Here is a 16,377-nt window from a genome sequence, read left to right as displayed (position 1 = left end):
GTGTGTGTTAAACACTGGGGCGCCCACACACACACACACACACACACACACACACACACACATACACACAAACAAAGCCCTCAGCAAGCCAACAGAGGAGATTTGAACTTCACACGTGCCTCAGAAGCTATTCTCAGCTGACATTAACACAACCCAGACACAGGAAAAAAAGGAAGCAGGAGGAAAAAGGAGCCTCTGAAAGTTCACGCCCAGCCAAGGAAGCCAGCCAGTCAGAAAGGGAAGCAGGCAGGCAGGCAGGCAGACAGGAGGGAAATCTCTTTTGAAATGTAGCATCTTTATACATTTTTTTTCCTTTCCTATTTTCCCTTTATATATTTTCACACCTTAATTTCTTCTCTCTATGCCTGTGCTGAGGGTCCCCTCCCCTTCGTGTAGCTAATGTATCTCTGTGTGTCTGTCTGGCATCTCATAGCTGCCACTCCAGAGCTCCTCAGGGCCTTTTAAGCCGCCGCGGGTGGCTGACCTTATCGCCTGAATAAAAATGACTCATTAGAAAGCGTCGGCGGCCCTCCGCCCAAGGGGTAACGACAGCAGGCCCGCTGACACAAAAGGGAACAGGGATGAATAGATGGGCCCTGCTGTTTTAGAGCACTGTGGGTTAGCAAGGCTTTGGAGGCTGTACGAACAGCACAGTTTCCCGTCTCGCTTAGATGTTGTGGTGAAACTGTCAGCCATTTTGGAGGATCACACTCAGCGTGTGCTACAACCTCAATAGGCAGCCCCTGCTGTTTTAGAGGACTCTGGGTTTATGTTGGGGGCCAGACATGTGCCACAGTTTTAAGTCTCGCACAGACATTATTGTGAAACTATCTGCCATTTTGGAGAATCAGATGGCATATGTACCTGTTAATCAAATATTCCACAAGGAGAGCCGAAGACCATGAGAGATTACTGTGATGTCTAAACATTTGCTTTGCTGTTTAGCAGAAAAGAACAATTGTTTATTGGTTTATCAGGCAACAATGCCAAACATTCCTTGGTCTCAGCTTATGAGATGTAAGGATGCTTTTCTTTTCTGTATTTTATACCAATATAACAGTATGTTGGGGATTTGGACTGTTGGTCAGAGCGTATGCAATTGTAAGGTGTCTTTGAAAGTGACTAAGAGGCCAAAACCAAAGATTTTTTTAGGTTTCTACCACAGGAGACAAACAAAATCACAAAATATCTCTTTGTGTTGCAGAGGAATTTTGGTTTAAATTTGCTTAATTATAAAAATAGTTGCTGGTGAATTTGCTGTCGATTGGCTCCTCAGTTAATCTGCCAATTGTTTGTTTTGATTAAATAATAAAGAAAATCAGTTAGTTGCTTCAGGGTATTTTGAACTGAGCATCCACCATTTTTGGGAAGTATGTGTCATCCTACTGAAGGAGGTTAGAGCAGTACAGTGGCTCTAAGCCTCAGAAAAGCGGCATCCCCCATTCCATCCCCCACCCCCCTCCCCAGGCATCTCTATCTCCCCACATACCTCCATCCATCCCCAACCTCTCGCTTTCCCCTGCTCTCTCCTTCACTGCATGGCAGCTGTGGCTATCTGTTTTAGAGGGGGGTGTGGCACTTTGTCAGTCAGCTGTATGTGTGTGTGTCAGTCTATCTCCCCACCCACCCAGTCTTCTCCCTGCCCATAACCAGCAATCATGCCATCTCCCCAGCCACTTTACCTCTCGCTGTTGGCAGCCACATCCATCTCTGTGTCCATCACGCTTCCTGCCTTTCACACTCGCTCCCTGCATTATTTAACAAATGACATTATGCCCTTCTGCGTCTCGGCTTCCGGTTGTTCACCCACTCATCCTTCTCCCACTCTATTGTAACAGCGTTCTTCCTCTTCTTCCCTGTTTCTCACGCCTATCTCCTTCTACCCATCTGTCCTTCCGGTTGTCTCTCCCCCAATGCAGGTTTTCATTACACATCAATAGTACTCTGGTTACTGCCTTCTCCACAAGCTCCTGTCTGCTCTCTCTCTCTCTCTCTCTCTCCTACTGCTCAATCCTCAATTATGTATCTCCACCCCTCCCTCACTGTAGCCTTCTTCTCCCTTCTCTTCCCTTCATTTGTCTCTGTCTCCCTCTTTTCTGCTTTGTCCTTCCTGTCCTCTGCCCCATCTGTCTTAACTATCTACAGTATCTGTCACGCAAACCCTCCCTCCTCTTTCCCATTCTTTACCACCCTTCCTTTCCTTCCCTCTGTCCTGTTTCCCACCCTTCCTTTCCAGTTCTAAGTCATTAAAGCTTCATCTTCTTGCTGTACCTCCTTACCTCACCATCTCCCTCTGCTATACTCATCTGTACCCCTCCTTTCCTCTCCTTTCCTTTTCTCCCTCTCCATTTCCTTGAGTGCTATTGATGGAGTAGCTGGCTGCTGGCCAAAAACCAGGAGGAGCTGAAGAGAGGGTTTGCCCATTTCTGTCTGTGTTCTCTTTTTTTCCCCTATCTGTCTGCTCATCAGAGGTACTGCCATTTCTACCTGCATGTAACCCCCTTTTCTTTAACACTCTCTACTGTCACTCTGCTGTCTGCCTTTATTACCACGCTGCCAGCTCCTTACATGGCCACAGTGGCAGCAGTAGCTGCTAAAATGCTGTGTGGGCTCCTCTGTTCTCTCTCTAGTGATAGCATGACCTGGCAGAGAAGGACAGATGACGGAATACCAGCAGAGAGAAGGATAGAAGCTGGGATAAAAGAAGATGAATGACAGAATCACACTTGCCAAAAGAGGACGGATTTAGGTATCAAATCGAATGAGTGAAAGAGCGATTGCATCTGTTCTGTCCTTGCATGCCCTTTTCTTTCCACAATAGCCACTACAGAATCCCATCTTGGCCTTTGATGTTTTAGATTTACAGCCGTGAACTGCTCATAGCAGATGGCATGTTTCTGAACTGCACATTGTTGTATGCTTTTGTTCTGGCTTGTGGTAAGTGCCATGCAGTGCTGTGAGGCCTAATTTTGGAAGGCAAAGTAATATTTTTGGGGTTTTTTCAAATCCTTTTGCCAGACAGTCAATTTTAGTATCTGCTTGTACTCTGAAAAGCATCTGGGAATGGGTGCTATTTGGAATTTCCCTAAAGTAAAACTACCCATTGTTTCTTTTTATATTATCCCACAATTTTAATTGTATACATACACTGAGGATTACTTGAACAAAGGGCATGAAATAGAATTTCAGGGCTGCTATTTACAAGAGGGAGAGAGAGATCAAAGTCTCATAACACATTAGAGTCTCAACAGCAAATTGTTAATGACAGGGAAGTTGAAGGACAGATTACCACTATGTCCTAACTGACCTAGAAACATCTTTTATCATGGCTTTAATTTGCAGCCCGTATCTGATTCTCTGTCCATCAGGTATGGCACTGCAGTCACGTTTATATTAGGCCTGTGTTTTCAAGTGTAATCCAGAACCTGTAAGGGCACAATCTGCCCTCGATGGCTGTCTGTCTTTCACATGGCATTTCTACTCTGCTATAGTACCACTCATTGCTGTGGCTCACACTAATAAGCTCCTCTCAGCCCTGTGATATGCCATGTTACGCTATGTACCTCTGTTCACACCGTCCTGCTCTCTCGAGACTTTGCAGTAAAGTGAGGTGATGGGCTTAGTTAAGCATGCATAAATCTGATTACTAGCCTCGCCCCCGATAGGAGCATCTTTTGGGATGACATACTAGCATGGCCCTCTACCCCCCTCCACCAGCTCCAGGAGCTTGAGTTTAGGCACCGGCCACTGGCTCCCTGCCTGTCTGCCGTACTCGTCTATCCCCAGCCCTCCTGCCTTCCTAAAATTCCCAGCTCTGCCCCTCAGACGGGCACTCATGTGCAACCAGCATATGTCCAACAACTCTTTGGGGATGGATGGAGGGAGGGAGTGGAAAAGGAGAAAAAGAGGGGGTTTGTTTGCGTTCTGTGGGGACATCATGCGTCAGTCATTTTCTGAGCATAATTAAAGTTAATGAGCTATTTCGCTTTTCGCTCTAGTGCCGCTTTCACCGGCAAAACATTGCCCAGAAGTGGTGATCATCTTTTATTGGTTCTCCCAGATTTCTGTACTGACCATTTTCTTGATGGTGTCCTGATCTCTGTCAGTTTTTGGAATTTCTCCTTATTAAGGAAAGAAATTGTTCTCCAATGTAGCTCAGCTGAATTTTTCTGTTGCCATATGAAGTTTTTTTTACTTGTGAAATAATGCTATTTGGTTGAAAGGGAAAAATTCAGAGGACTTTAATTGAAACACTTGATTGATTAAAGGCATACAAACGTAAACCTGTCGTGCCAACCAAGACATTGTAAGGCTGTGATTCACCCCTGGTCTAAAGACTTAGGCTCTCCAACAGCAACAAATCGCATTGCCAAAAATGCAATGGCCTTACTCATCATGCCAGCGCCTCTTACCTTCCTGACTGCAGCAATGTGTGTCTTATGACTGTACCTCCGCTCTCAGGTACTGACCTGCCCTGTATGTATTTATGCAATAATGAGAAAGATGAACTCTGTGTGTGTGCTCAGTAATGGGTGCACATTTATAAACCTCATTTAAATCGCATGTTTTGAAAACTCCATTTACCTGCTCCACAGTTGCTCATCTCCATCCTGTCTCCTGTACTGTCATTTGATCTTGCGTCTCCCCTCCCTGGCCCATCTTTCTCAGGTGACACAATGCCTGAGCTTGTTCGACAGTAGCGTCCTCACTAACAGTATATCATTCAAGTTGCTAGTTATCCCAGCCTGTATTCCACAGTTGCTATCTTAATTTCTCTTACTTTTGGCACCCACTATGAAGAGTGGGTGAGTGACACATCCTTCCAAAGATTCAGTCAAATGGAATTTCACTGGGTGTGCTGGGAAGGCATTGAACTAAGGACCACACAAGGAATGAGAAAGAGGCATACCAGTGGGAAGATGTTGGTGAATGAAAGTGCTTATGATTATAGTGTTCATGCTTAAACAACCTACTGGAGTCATCATTTGTTTTAGAAAAATGAATAATCTAACAACCTGCCATTCCAGAAGTCCTGTCATGCATGGATACTTGTCAAAGCAGGTAAAAACAGGTGATGAGTCACTGTCAGCATCAAATCGTGATGCTCCTTTGCTCACTCACCGATATCTATCATCAGCTTTCAGCTCTACAAAGTGATATTTCAGCTGGCGGGAGTAGGACAGGCTTGACTTTGACTGCCCATCTGTCTGCTGCTGGGTGCCCTCTCCTTGGCAGCTCCTTCATTCTTCTTTTTTAATAGCTCTGAAAAGCTTTGAAGTTTCCCACTTGTTTCCTCTATGTTTCCTCATGCACGCACTACTGTTGAATCAGACAGGCCTATATGACGTGTTCCAAGAATCACTCGGAACTGCCCATGAGGAATTCAAGCCTTGTAATATCTATTTAATTTGGTTGTCTCCCTTAATTACCATTGACTTCCACTCCTATGTTTGACCTAATTTGAATTCTCGGTGCCTGTTGTTGCTTTTGATGTAAGAATCTGTCTGGGGGCGTATTTTGTTTGTCTGAGCTGCTTGCTAAATATTTAATTGGGGCTCTGTCAATTGAGCTCACTAAGAATGTCAAGTCCAGCAATATCTGTTCACTTGTCTCATTGCCTCAGGCTTTATTTTTTTTAATTCTTTGTCAAAGGCGCACACATCACATACGTCAGCAAAGAGCAATAGCTGCGTTTGACGAGGGAAAATGTGGACGGAGAATTGAATGAGTAACTATGCCTTCCTTTCAAATGTTGCCCCCCTGATGCTGCAATAGCCAGTAATACTCACATTCGCTTGATTGACAATGTGTCAGTATTTTAGGATTGGCTGCAAGTGTTTTCAGCGCAGGACTTCAGTCTACAGTCTAGATGTATGAATAATTTGTGTTCTGGCTGTATTTATCCCCTTCACTCTGTCTGTCTTTCCATCTTCCTCAGTATTCTGCACACACTGCACTGGTAGATAAACTTACTAAGAGAAATGTGTTTACTCTATTTTCAGCCCTCTCCACTGTATCAAAACTGACAGATGAAAACCTTGTTATATTGTAAATAATATTAAACCCCATGCCAGGTATCTTGAGCCGGAAGGTTTCCGACACGTCGTCAGTGAAATATAACCCAGTAAAATGTATCTCTAACCCCATTTGGTGCTTTGTATTTTCAGGTTCCCTAGCCAATGGGCAGCTGAATGGCTCGGGGTCAAAGGGGAGCCACAAAGAAGATGGGTCCTTGCGCTCTCAGGGGTTGGATGGGAGCAATGAGTACTGTGAGGACAGTCCTGCAAAGAAGAGGTGAGACGTGGTCTTTGCTTATGTGCCTGTGAGTCATTACGTCATTAAAGAGCTTTATGGAACCCTCAGTCTTGCACTGATGTAGAACTGTGAAGCTGTTCAGGTGTCTGTCTGCTGATGCTGTGAGTGTGAACGTACACGGTTGCAAGTGTGATGAGAAGCTCTGCACACATTTTGCAAACTAAGTTCAGATTAGTTGTGGTGAAGTCCCAGAGCTTTTTGAAGTTTACGGTTTGACACACAGACACGGTCTTCTTTTTCATTTGTTCTTTTTTCAGCAGTTCATTCTTTGCCTCTCCATGCGTCCCATGTTTTGTCTGTAACAAAATCCCTTGTAACACCAGTTCAGAAATGTTTTATAGCTACTGTTTGTTGCATTGATTTTAGTGTAGCCGCTTTCTTTGTCACTGTCTTCTCGCTCCTGATTTTTCTTTTTTCCTTCCTCATAAGTATTTTAGGGAGATGTTTAGAGAAAAGCAAGATGTCCATTAGTTCTGTAATAGAAGATGACAGCTAACAGAGAAGTGTAAATAGTACACGCTTTAAAGAGCGCTGAGGTCATTCATCCTTTAATACCAATGTCATCTCGATCATTTATAATTAGCCACTTTAAGGGATGTTGCCATGCATTTCTAGATCAATTATTTAAAAATTAAAATTGTAGCAAAGAACAATAAACTGCTAATTTACAGCTGGCATACATATTTTATGAATGTGTTTACACAAGGAGTGAATTATTGAAATTGATTTTGTCTTTGAAAAATTGTAATTCTCAGAAGGAATGGTACAAAACACTGCTGTCTTTTAGGCAAATATTCTTGGAAAAGTAAAGGATCTTTGCAAAATGTGATTCTTCAAATGCATTCAGCATGAAGCAGGCTTTGAAATCACAAGCTGATTTACAAATATTCTTTAGTGTCTATAGGAGATTAAAATGCCTGTGTGTCTCAAAACTTGTTTTTCATCTGCCTCAAGATCACACACACAAACACACACAAACACAATTATAAAAATGCATATATTTTTGTGTTATAAAACAGCATCCATAAACCTTATTCTTATTTTTTTTTTCTCAAGCTGCCAGATACTGTAGGTGGCAGGTGTGCTAGTGTGTAAGAGCGTGGGTGCATGTGCATGCATGTGTGCTTGTGTGTGGTGTTTTGTTTCTCCTTTGGTCTCTTGCACACACACTGACAGGGCATCAAAGCATCAGTGTAAAGCTAGGGGTGGAGTCTCGGGGCTGGACAGCAGCAGATGTCCTTCTGTAATGAGCGGCCCATACAGGCTCCATTCACTGCATATCAAGCACCTGCCTAAGTCTAAACTGTCACGTGATACTGTAACCTCCAAATCTGAACCCAGTTATTGTAAGCTTTCATCTACCTGGCTTTAAACCAGAGGCCACTGGAACAACTGGGAAAAAATTAAAGTTTTTCTGCAGCCTGTTTCAGAGACGCACATAGAGGCCAATGTACAGAAAGTGTATGGCCTTGGCGAGGAAATAAAGCTAAGTGTAAAGAAGAAATGTGCTTTTTGTGCAAGTAGTTGAAACCGTTGATTGTGAGGTCTGACAGGATAAATGTGGTTGGGTTGTACAGCGAGAGAGTAATTGTGTTAGGGAAGCTTGACTAACAACAACAAAAAGTGTTGAATTGAAACCAAGTGACCCTGGGGCTTGTATTATAGACAAGCATAAACACTACTCTCTACCAAGTGTGGAAAAAAGCACTGAAGGAATAAAGTATAACAAGGACACTCATACCTTTATTCTCACTTGCTCTGTTGCACTCTAGTGCTGTTTGTTGAGTGGGGTTCAGTTGGAGGTCCGCCTGTTCAGTGGTTTTCATTAGTTCACCACATACACATACATACAAATCAACATGGCAGGACTGAATAAAGAAAGGCTTTCTATCTGATGCTAATGAAACACAAGCCTAGCCAGTACTTGGCAATGCTTTATTCCCTCTTTAAAAAAAAAAAGCTTATTGTGTGAAGGATGACTCCAGTGCCCCTGGCATAGGTGTCCCACACTGTTCCTGCACTGGACTATCTGAGATGATGCCAGGAGCTTTTACACCTGGCACTGGCCTAAACAGAAGGGAGGGCTGGTGGCGTAGCTGGTTCCAATTTTTAGTGAAGAAAAAGTTTCACACAGAGGAGAGAGGATGAAGGGATGTAATGTAGGCAAAGAGGGGAAAACTGGGAGGAGCAGCAGAGAGAGAGGAAGGGAAGCAGAGACAGAAGGACAGGTGCGGGTGATTTTTGGCAGGAAGTGGCCCCCTTTAGAAGTCTTTGAGATCAGCTCTGTGTTTGCCTTCCCATGCTCCTGAGATTGGTGGAGAGACTGGCAGCACGTACCACCAAACATGCCAGTTTATTGTAACCCTCTCCTACAGGCATGACCATATTCTCCAAATGGGGTTCCTCTGCCAAAGAGCAGGTCTCCACACACACACAGCTTAGCACAGTCACTGCCATGGTTAATTCACCTAGTTTTATTCTTGAACCTCTAGTTATTTTGTTGCCTCGAAATGAAAAGAGGTTTCAAACACTTAACCTGACACGATATGCAGTTTTTGGAATCTTTGATGCAAGCAGAACCATAAGAATTGGATCAAGATGCATCTAACTTCAGCTTATCTAATAAATGTTTAGAAGAGGTACTCATGGGGTGGCCTTAGTTCATCTGTGTGTGAGTTTTAAGAATTGAATACAAAAACATATTGAGCACTGCAAAAGTGTGGGTAGAGTGTGTGTGGATCAGAAGTTGAGTGCTCCTCTTAGACAAACTCCTTAACTTAATTTCTGCATTCTTTCTCTCTTTCCTTCTCCTTTTTTCTCTCCCTCTTTACTTGAACCCCACTTTTGGCTCTCTTTAAACCCGTTCTCTTTGTTGTCTCAGCCAAGACACACACTCACACTCTCAGCTGCTGCTGCTTGTTTTGTTTCGACTTAATGAATGCCAAGTGTGTACACACACATACACTTGTCTTGTCTAGCGTAACCAATGACTCTTGTCAGTAATGCATAATCACCATTTCCATTTATGAGGGATTACATGAATATGCGTTCAGACACACACACACACACACACACATGCACACACACACACACATGCACACACACACCGTGGTTGTATGTTAATAGAGGACTATAATGTGTCTGTTGATTAGCTTTACATTGTATTGTGAGGACAGTACAGTACTGTAGCTGCACTACTGACACCTGTTCACTATTCGTTACTGTTATTTCACTTTTTATTATTTTTTAAAATTTATCTCAATTTTTGTTTCTTGTTTGTTTACGTCTGTGTACTAAAGGATTTTGGATCAACTGTGTCGTATGTAATGTCAATTAAATTGAACAGAACAGAACACTTAATGGTAAAATTAGTTCAAAGTGGAGTGCTCACATGGAAAAAACATATGCCAGACATCACTGTGCAAATTATGGGGGAGGGGGGGGGGGGCTTTCAAGCAGGTGGGCAGGTGGGGCGGCGGTGTGTTGAGGACGTGCCCTCCATCCACACACAATATTTACACATCTGTGCACAAACTATAGTAGCACATGAAAGCAGCTCCAGAACCATGGTAAATGACGGCTACCTTGCAGATGCCCCAGGTGTCCTGCAGATCAATCAAGCATTACTGATAGCGGGTGAAACCAGTCTGACCTCACTGTGCGCTGCTGTCACTCACTGTTCAGTTACAATTTCCTCAAATTGTCAAATTTTTCTAAGACCTTTGTTACTACCAGAAGGGATATAACCTATGTTGTACCCGTTTTGTTTTTTATGACAGTTTGGTCCCAACAAAAGCAGCTGTAGGTGTAGATCAAGCAGGCAGCCTGTTTCTGATGGAGGACTACTTTTGGTACAATACCATATTATTTTAAAAACAAACATTTATAAAGTTACATGCAAATAAATCATATTGTGCAGATAAATAGAAAATAACTAGGCACATTTCTGAGACCCCCTGAAATTTCATTTTGAGATTTTAATGGGGTCCGAGCTGTCAGTCAGGAAGTCTGTGACCCAACGTATTTCTCACACTGCCAGACATATGTTTAGCACACAAGCAGCTACAAACTACTTCGTTGTATTCCACAATGTATTTTACAGCACAACAGCTGCTGCTGTACTGTACACATACTGTGTGTTTTGGGATAGATGTAGGTATAATGCAAAGCCCGACAAGACTGTCAGCTGTGCTTTTAGTCAGTCAGTTAAATTACATTTCTAGTTTTTCCCAAAGAAATGTGGAACATCACTAAATACAGTGTTTGCGCCTATCTCAGTAGTTTAAATGGTTTTACTCTTTGTTTTTCTGTCACCCTCTTTCTCTGTCAGTATGTCAGTGACTCACTCCGGCTTGTCTGTGTGTCAGTCTCCAAAATCGCCTCTAAAGTCTGCCTTCACTGCTGCTTCCTTGCCGCAGCTTTATGAAAGCCTTCCACTTGGCTGAAATGGCAGGGTGAAGGGTATTAACCATGCACAAACTCGCTTCCATAATTGCTGTCAAACACAAGTGTTTGCACTGTGATTGTAGCGCAGATTAACCATGTTACAACTGATTTGCATGGTGCTTTTTAGGGCATAATACAACAAAATCTGAATGCTTCAAAAGGCTTACTATACTGTACATTGTTATTTTGTATGTGGTGCAGTCGGGACTTCTACCCTGAAGTCATAAGACTTTTTGTAGTGTGTTTCGTTTCGTTTTAAGCCGAAGTGTTAAGATGACTCAGACAACTGTAGTATACAGTATTAAAATCAGTATGTGGTTTGATAAGAATATCTCATTTTGAAATAGCTCCTCTTAATCAGAAGCATAACCTTGGTGTGTCAAGTTGTGTGTTCCAGTAAAAGAGAAAGTATTTTCCTTCACAGGTAGTTGGACACCTTGCTGTGCTATTAAAGACAGAGTTCAGTTGGTGGTTGTGTGTCAAAAGAATAACTGTTTCAAAAGTGTAGCAGGAGGTGCTCACAGCAGAGTGCAGTGACACAGTGGAAGGGTCAGTCTTGTCATCTCAACTTGGGAATGTTCTTCAAATTGGAAACACACAGATGAGAGATTGGCCAGTTAGGAACAATCAGAGTTTAGGTCACTGCACTTCTGTGTGTCCCTCAATTTTTTTTTTTTTGTGTAATCTTTCTGCCTGGTTGCTCTGTATTGCTGCACTCCGGGACACCAAGATACAAGAAATCACAAACATAAACATAAAAATCTGCTTTCCAAATAGTAAAAAAATATGGAAATAAAAGTTTACTTTTCATTTTAACTACCTATTTTCATCTGAGGCACTGTACTCATTTGTTCCCTGATGTTTTGTTTGAGCCAGACAACCCTGCAGCCTCAAGTGAGTCCACTCAAGGTTTCCGAGGGTCTACATACAGGACTTGAGCTTAATTATACTGATTACTAAGCACAAATAGCATCTCTGATGTTTATTGACCCAACCTAGCTGTGGTGGGGTTTGAATTCCACATGCGTTGTGAAAAGTGGGGGCAGGAGTTAAGGGGGTGGTGTCGGACCTTGACTGCTAATTTAAGTGTGTGTTATCTTTTCTTTCTGGCCACGAGGGAGAAGTATGTTTTAGTTTACCACAAATGTAAAGCCTCAGGCTCCATTTGGGTGAAGCTCAGTTGATGTCTTGAAGTCATTTTAGTGGCATTTAGCTTCAATGCAGTGCCATTTTTGTACATAGCATTTTCAAGGTGACAAAGGGGACTGTGGGTGACTTAATATAGCATGTATATATTCACGGAGATACTGCTAATCTTGATCTATTGTCAAGATGTCTTTTCTCTCCACATCTGCCTATCAGGCCATCTCTCCTCTCATTGTTTCATTAAAAAAAGCTGAGTGAAAAGCCAAGGTTATATTTAAATACAGACACAAGCCCTGGTATATCTTTTATCTCAAATGAATAGCAGCCTTATTGTGACAGTTTGAAGCATATAGCTGTCACCACTGAACTGGACACAAACACTTGCACACCTCTGAATAACACTGTTACACAGTTATCTTCATGTCAGCGTGAAGTAGTTGTGTGTTAAAACTATATGCTGATAAAAATACACAAATATTGTAGTTTACACATCACTATCATGGCTATTAACCCCTGTGGGTTTTCAGTATAGTGAGCAATAAATGGGCTTGTCTGTGCATATTTGTCCTTTGAGCATCCTTGACTCACTGACTAATGATTGTGTTTATTTGTTTGGAAGCACATGCTAAGTCTACATATGCTCAGTGTCTATACGACTGAGTTCTATAGTGCACTTTTGTGCACTGTGTGCAAATGTGAATGAATGGATAGGGTCACTGGGTCATTTCACTACAGTGCCAACCCTCTCCTGAATTCATGGAGACAGAAAAGCAATAAACAGACTGAGTAAAGTAAGCATTGACTTTTGGCTGTTTACACTGAACACTCATCCTCCATTTTAGCCTCTGTGCTAGGAAACTAGTCTTGTACACAAGAGGATTTACAACCCTAAGTTGAATCTGACATTTTGCACCTTCAACCTTTATAGCTGCTCCACACAATGTAAGATGTAATATCCATAAAAGCCAGCTGAGTAGGTGTCTCTATTCTTGTCAGACTTTATTAAATTTGTTATTTGTCTGACTAAAAGGTACCTGTTATGCAATATCAGAAGCATTTGGTATCATTGCTAAAACATAGTAGCCTTGGAGCTGAGTCACTTGTTTTAGCACGCTTGAAGTCAATTAGAATCTGATCATTGCTTTCAGCTTTACATTTGGAAAACTCAAAGATCAGGTCATTTCACAATTTCATTTAATCTGAATAGACTGCCAGACACTGTTGGTGAATCCCAGTTCCACTAACTGCATCCACTAGAGCATGAATTTAGCATTCTCCTTTCACGCCTTGGATTTGAAAATGCTTGTAAGATGACAAAGAAGTAACATTAGAGACAACAGCTTCCTCTTATCATGAATTTCCATTGTTGGTGTGGCCTTTCTCAGATGGAAATCCTTGATGAGGGCCAAATGTTTCTAGAATGATGGTGAAGTTGCCTGTTTTCTGCTGGACAGGTCATTTAGCCTAACATGTAAAGTTAACCTAAATGCAAGTTTTTGTTTGATAGCTTTAGCTAGAACATGGCCAGTGCTGGGTAATCCACTGCAGTCAAGCAATCCTCCATTAGCCTTTGCTTGGTTTAGTCAGCCGCCCTCATTTTCTGAGTGCGCAATTTGTCGTACATTTACGGTAACATGTTTAACATGATGTATGAGAGCTTTGCTGAATGTTGCAATCTGCAGCCTCACTGCTAGATGTAACTTAATCTCATACGCTGCCCCTTTAATTGATGTATCTTTTCCTCCTTCATGCGAATTGTCCAATCATAAACCGATTTCCAGTAAAGGGGTGTGTCAACCCATAACAGAGTTCCATGAAGGATACACTTGTGTATTCTCGGTTATAGCTCCTCCAGGCAGCTTCCTCGCTCCTCAGAGTAGAAATAAGAGCTTTGGGAAGTCCTTCATCATGGATGACTGGAACAACTTCCAGGTCAAGTGAGGATCAAGGACAGAGGAATGATAACATAGGGAAATTGGGATTCACCCACCCACACACACACACACACACACACACACACACACACACACACACACTATAGACAGACAAGTAGGCACAGACATAGATTAATAAATACATACACATTTTGTGAAGCTCAATCTTTGCATTTACACATTGATGCACCTTTCAGTCTTATTGGCATAAACATCAATCTTTGCATTTACACATTGATGCACATTTCAGTCTTATTACTATACATGTAGGTTGTGGAAAAAATGATCTCAAGCGCACACACACACAGACAAATGTGCACCCTCTCACAGAGCCAGCTGCAGTGAGGTTGTCTTTTATCAGGACCATGGGGGCCATCTGAAACCAATTAAAACAGCCCTTAAGGTACAGGCTCTGGATCAGTGCTCTTCTCCTCATACCATGGGAGCGAACACAAAGTCTGACTTGAGTCCAGCCTTATGCCGCCATCTATCATACATTTTCCGGACACACTGTGGACAAACTCAAGACTCTGGTTGATTTCAGATGTGTCGTATTTCTACAAAAAAAGCTCATTCACTTTCTAGTAGGTTATGTGGTGTTGTGGAATGGATGCAATTAGATTATTTTCCAATTAATAAGGCTTTTGTTGGTATGGCTTGAGTCTGCATGTGTCAAAAAACTTCACAGTGCTTTTAAAATTAGAGGCTGACACATTTGCACACATTGGCACAGGGACTAGTAGCATGTGTTCCACTCGCCAGTCTTCTTCAAATATCAGGTTACTGTGGCACAGCAAAGGTCTGAAACCAAACCACACATAACAGCCACGTCCTGAGGCATCGTCTACAAGAGAGACTGTGTATAAAATGTGACCTCGAGACCACAGACACAAGTCATTAAAAGCCTTCTCACGTTAGCTGCTCAGTTATTCAGTGTGTCATTCTATCCACTAATTAATTAAAGGATTAGTTTGGATGCTGTCTCTGGTGAAAAATGGAAAACTTCTAGGTATAAGTAGAACCAGGCTTGAAATGTGCCTATAATCAAAGAACTGAAACACTGGCTTCACAGTGTGAATATCAGGGTTCAGGTCTAAGTTTAGAATCAGAAACAGGTGTGGTATCTGGTGTTGGTTACTTGTTTCAAGCTTGAGTTCACCCATTAACACAAATGCCAAATACAAAATACAAACACTTTCTCAAGGTTAAACAATTTAAACAGCAATTACATGCTGTTTTGTTCAAGTCCTAACATTGTGTTTGTGTCTCTTTGTCTGCCATTATAAATTATATATTGCTTGTACATGCACATATTGGACTCCATCAATATTTAATATATGTAAAGAATTGAAAGCTACTGTTATGCTGAGCTAACAGTTCATTCAATAAATCACAACTGCACGGCGCTCTGCTTTCTCAACAATAAGTCCCGCTTAATTGGCATTTTAAGTATTTTCCTTTTGCATCTGTTCTAAGTGTTTTATGCACAAAGGAGTTGATATACAGTTTAATAAATCAAATGATGCCAGTTATATACTGTACACACAAACACACGTGCTTAGTCATCTAGTTTCCTGCACCATGCACTCGGCCAATATACTTTGGCTGACAGTAAAGTGGTTTAAGGAGCCAACTGGGGTTGGAGGCTTTCATTTGGGCTGTTCTTCTACAGTGAGGGCTATTGAGTTATTGACTGTGTAAAGCAGAAATTCATTTTTTCTTCCTGGCACCCCTCCACTGGCGGTGGTCAGAGATAAGGCTACTGATCAACATTCCTGGAACCGGTACTGTGTAGTCAGTGTCTTGCACAGTGACACTTCAGCAGAGTGGTTGCTTGCCAACACCCTTGTAGCATAAACCAAGATGACCACTTGGAAAAGTCCTGTCATTGCAGTTCCCATGGAAACAGACATTGCTGGAAAGGTGTTGATAAAATGGAGCCTGAACGAGAGAGCAAGAAGTCGTAGTGTCTTTGATTGACAGGGTCCATGTGCATGACCTGTGTCAATCGCCGTGCTGCCTGAGCACAAGGTGGTCTAGTTTAGGCTGAGTAAAATGCATTAGCTTATCTTTCTTTCATCCCAGTTCATTCGGTCTCTTCATCACCACCTCCACACCATTTTTCATCCAGCCTCATTTTACATATTAAATAAAAATCACTGATTGCCCTTTATCATTCTCCTTTCTTCTTCCACTGTTCTATCTTATTTTTCTGGGACTGCTGGCTGACAGGATTGTCACATTTTCATGCTGTCTCTCTCAGAGATGATCAGTGCTTTAGCAGCTACGGTGGCATAATATGGTGGTGTAATATAAGACATTACAGCTTGGGGGGTGGGTGTGGGGGTAGCAGGAAGGGATGGATAAAAAGGTGGATTAGTAAGGGATGAATGGGGACATCCTGCTGTAATCTCTCTACTTTTTCTCCTGCTATTGGATCTCAGTTTCCTCCTTTTCCTTCCCATGTCTCAGTGGCTCTCCTCATTCTCCTTCAGTCAGGGCAATCAGTCTAATTTTAACTTGCATAAGCCTCACT

General features: G+C 42.3%; 1 protein-coding gene across 1 annotated transcript in view; it reads left to right on the top strand.

The window, feature by feature from the left end:
* jarid2b (jumonji and AT-rich interaction domain containing 2b) overlaps window positions 1-16,377 on the top strand; it is a 102,974-nt gene that overhangs the window by 49,717 nt on the left and 36,880 nt on the right. The window contains exon 3 of the mRNA XM_020597488.1: window positions 6,168-6,294. Coding sequence (XP_020453144.1) covers window positions 6,168-6,294 — 127 coding nt within the window. The remainder of the gene's footprint in view (window positions 1-6,167; window positions 6,295-16,377) is intronic.

Source organism: Monopterus albus, unplaced genomic scaffold (assembly GCF_001952655.1).
Source record: "Monopterus albus unplaced genomic scaffold, M_albus_1.0 scaffold34.1, whole genome shotgun sequence".
NCBI classification, from domain to species: Eukaryota; Metazoa; Chordata; class Actinopteri; order Synbranchiformes; family Synbranchidae; genus Monopterus; species Monopterus albus.
The sequence above is the reverse complement of the archived record's forward strand: the minus strand, read 5'-3'. Positions and strand labels throughout refer to the sequence as shown.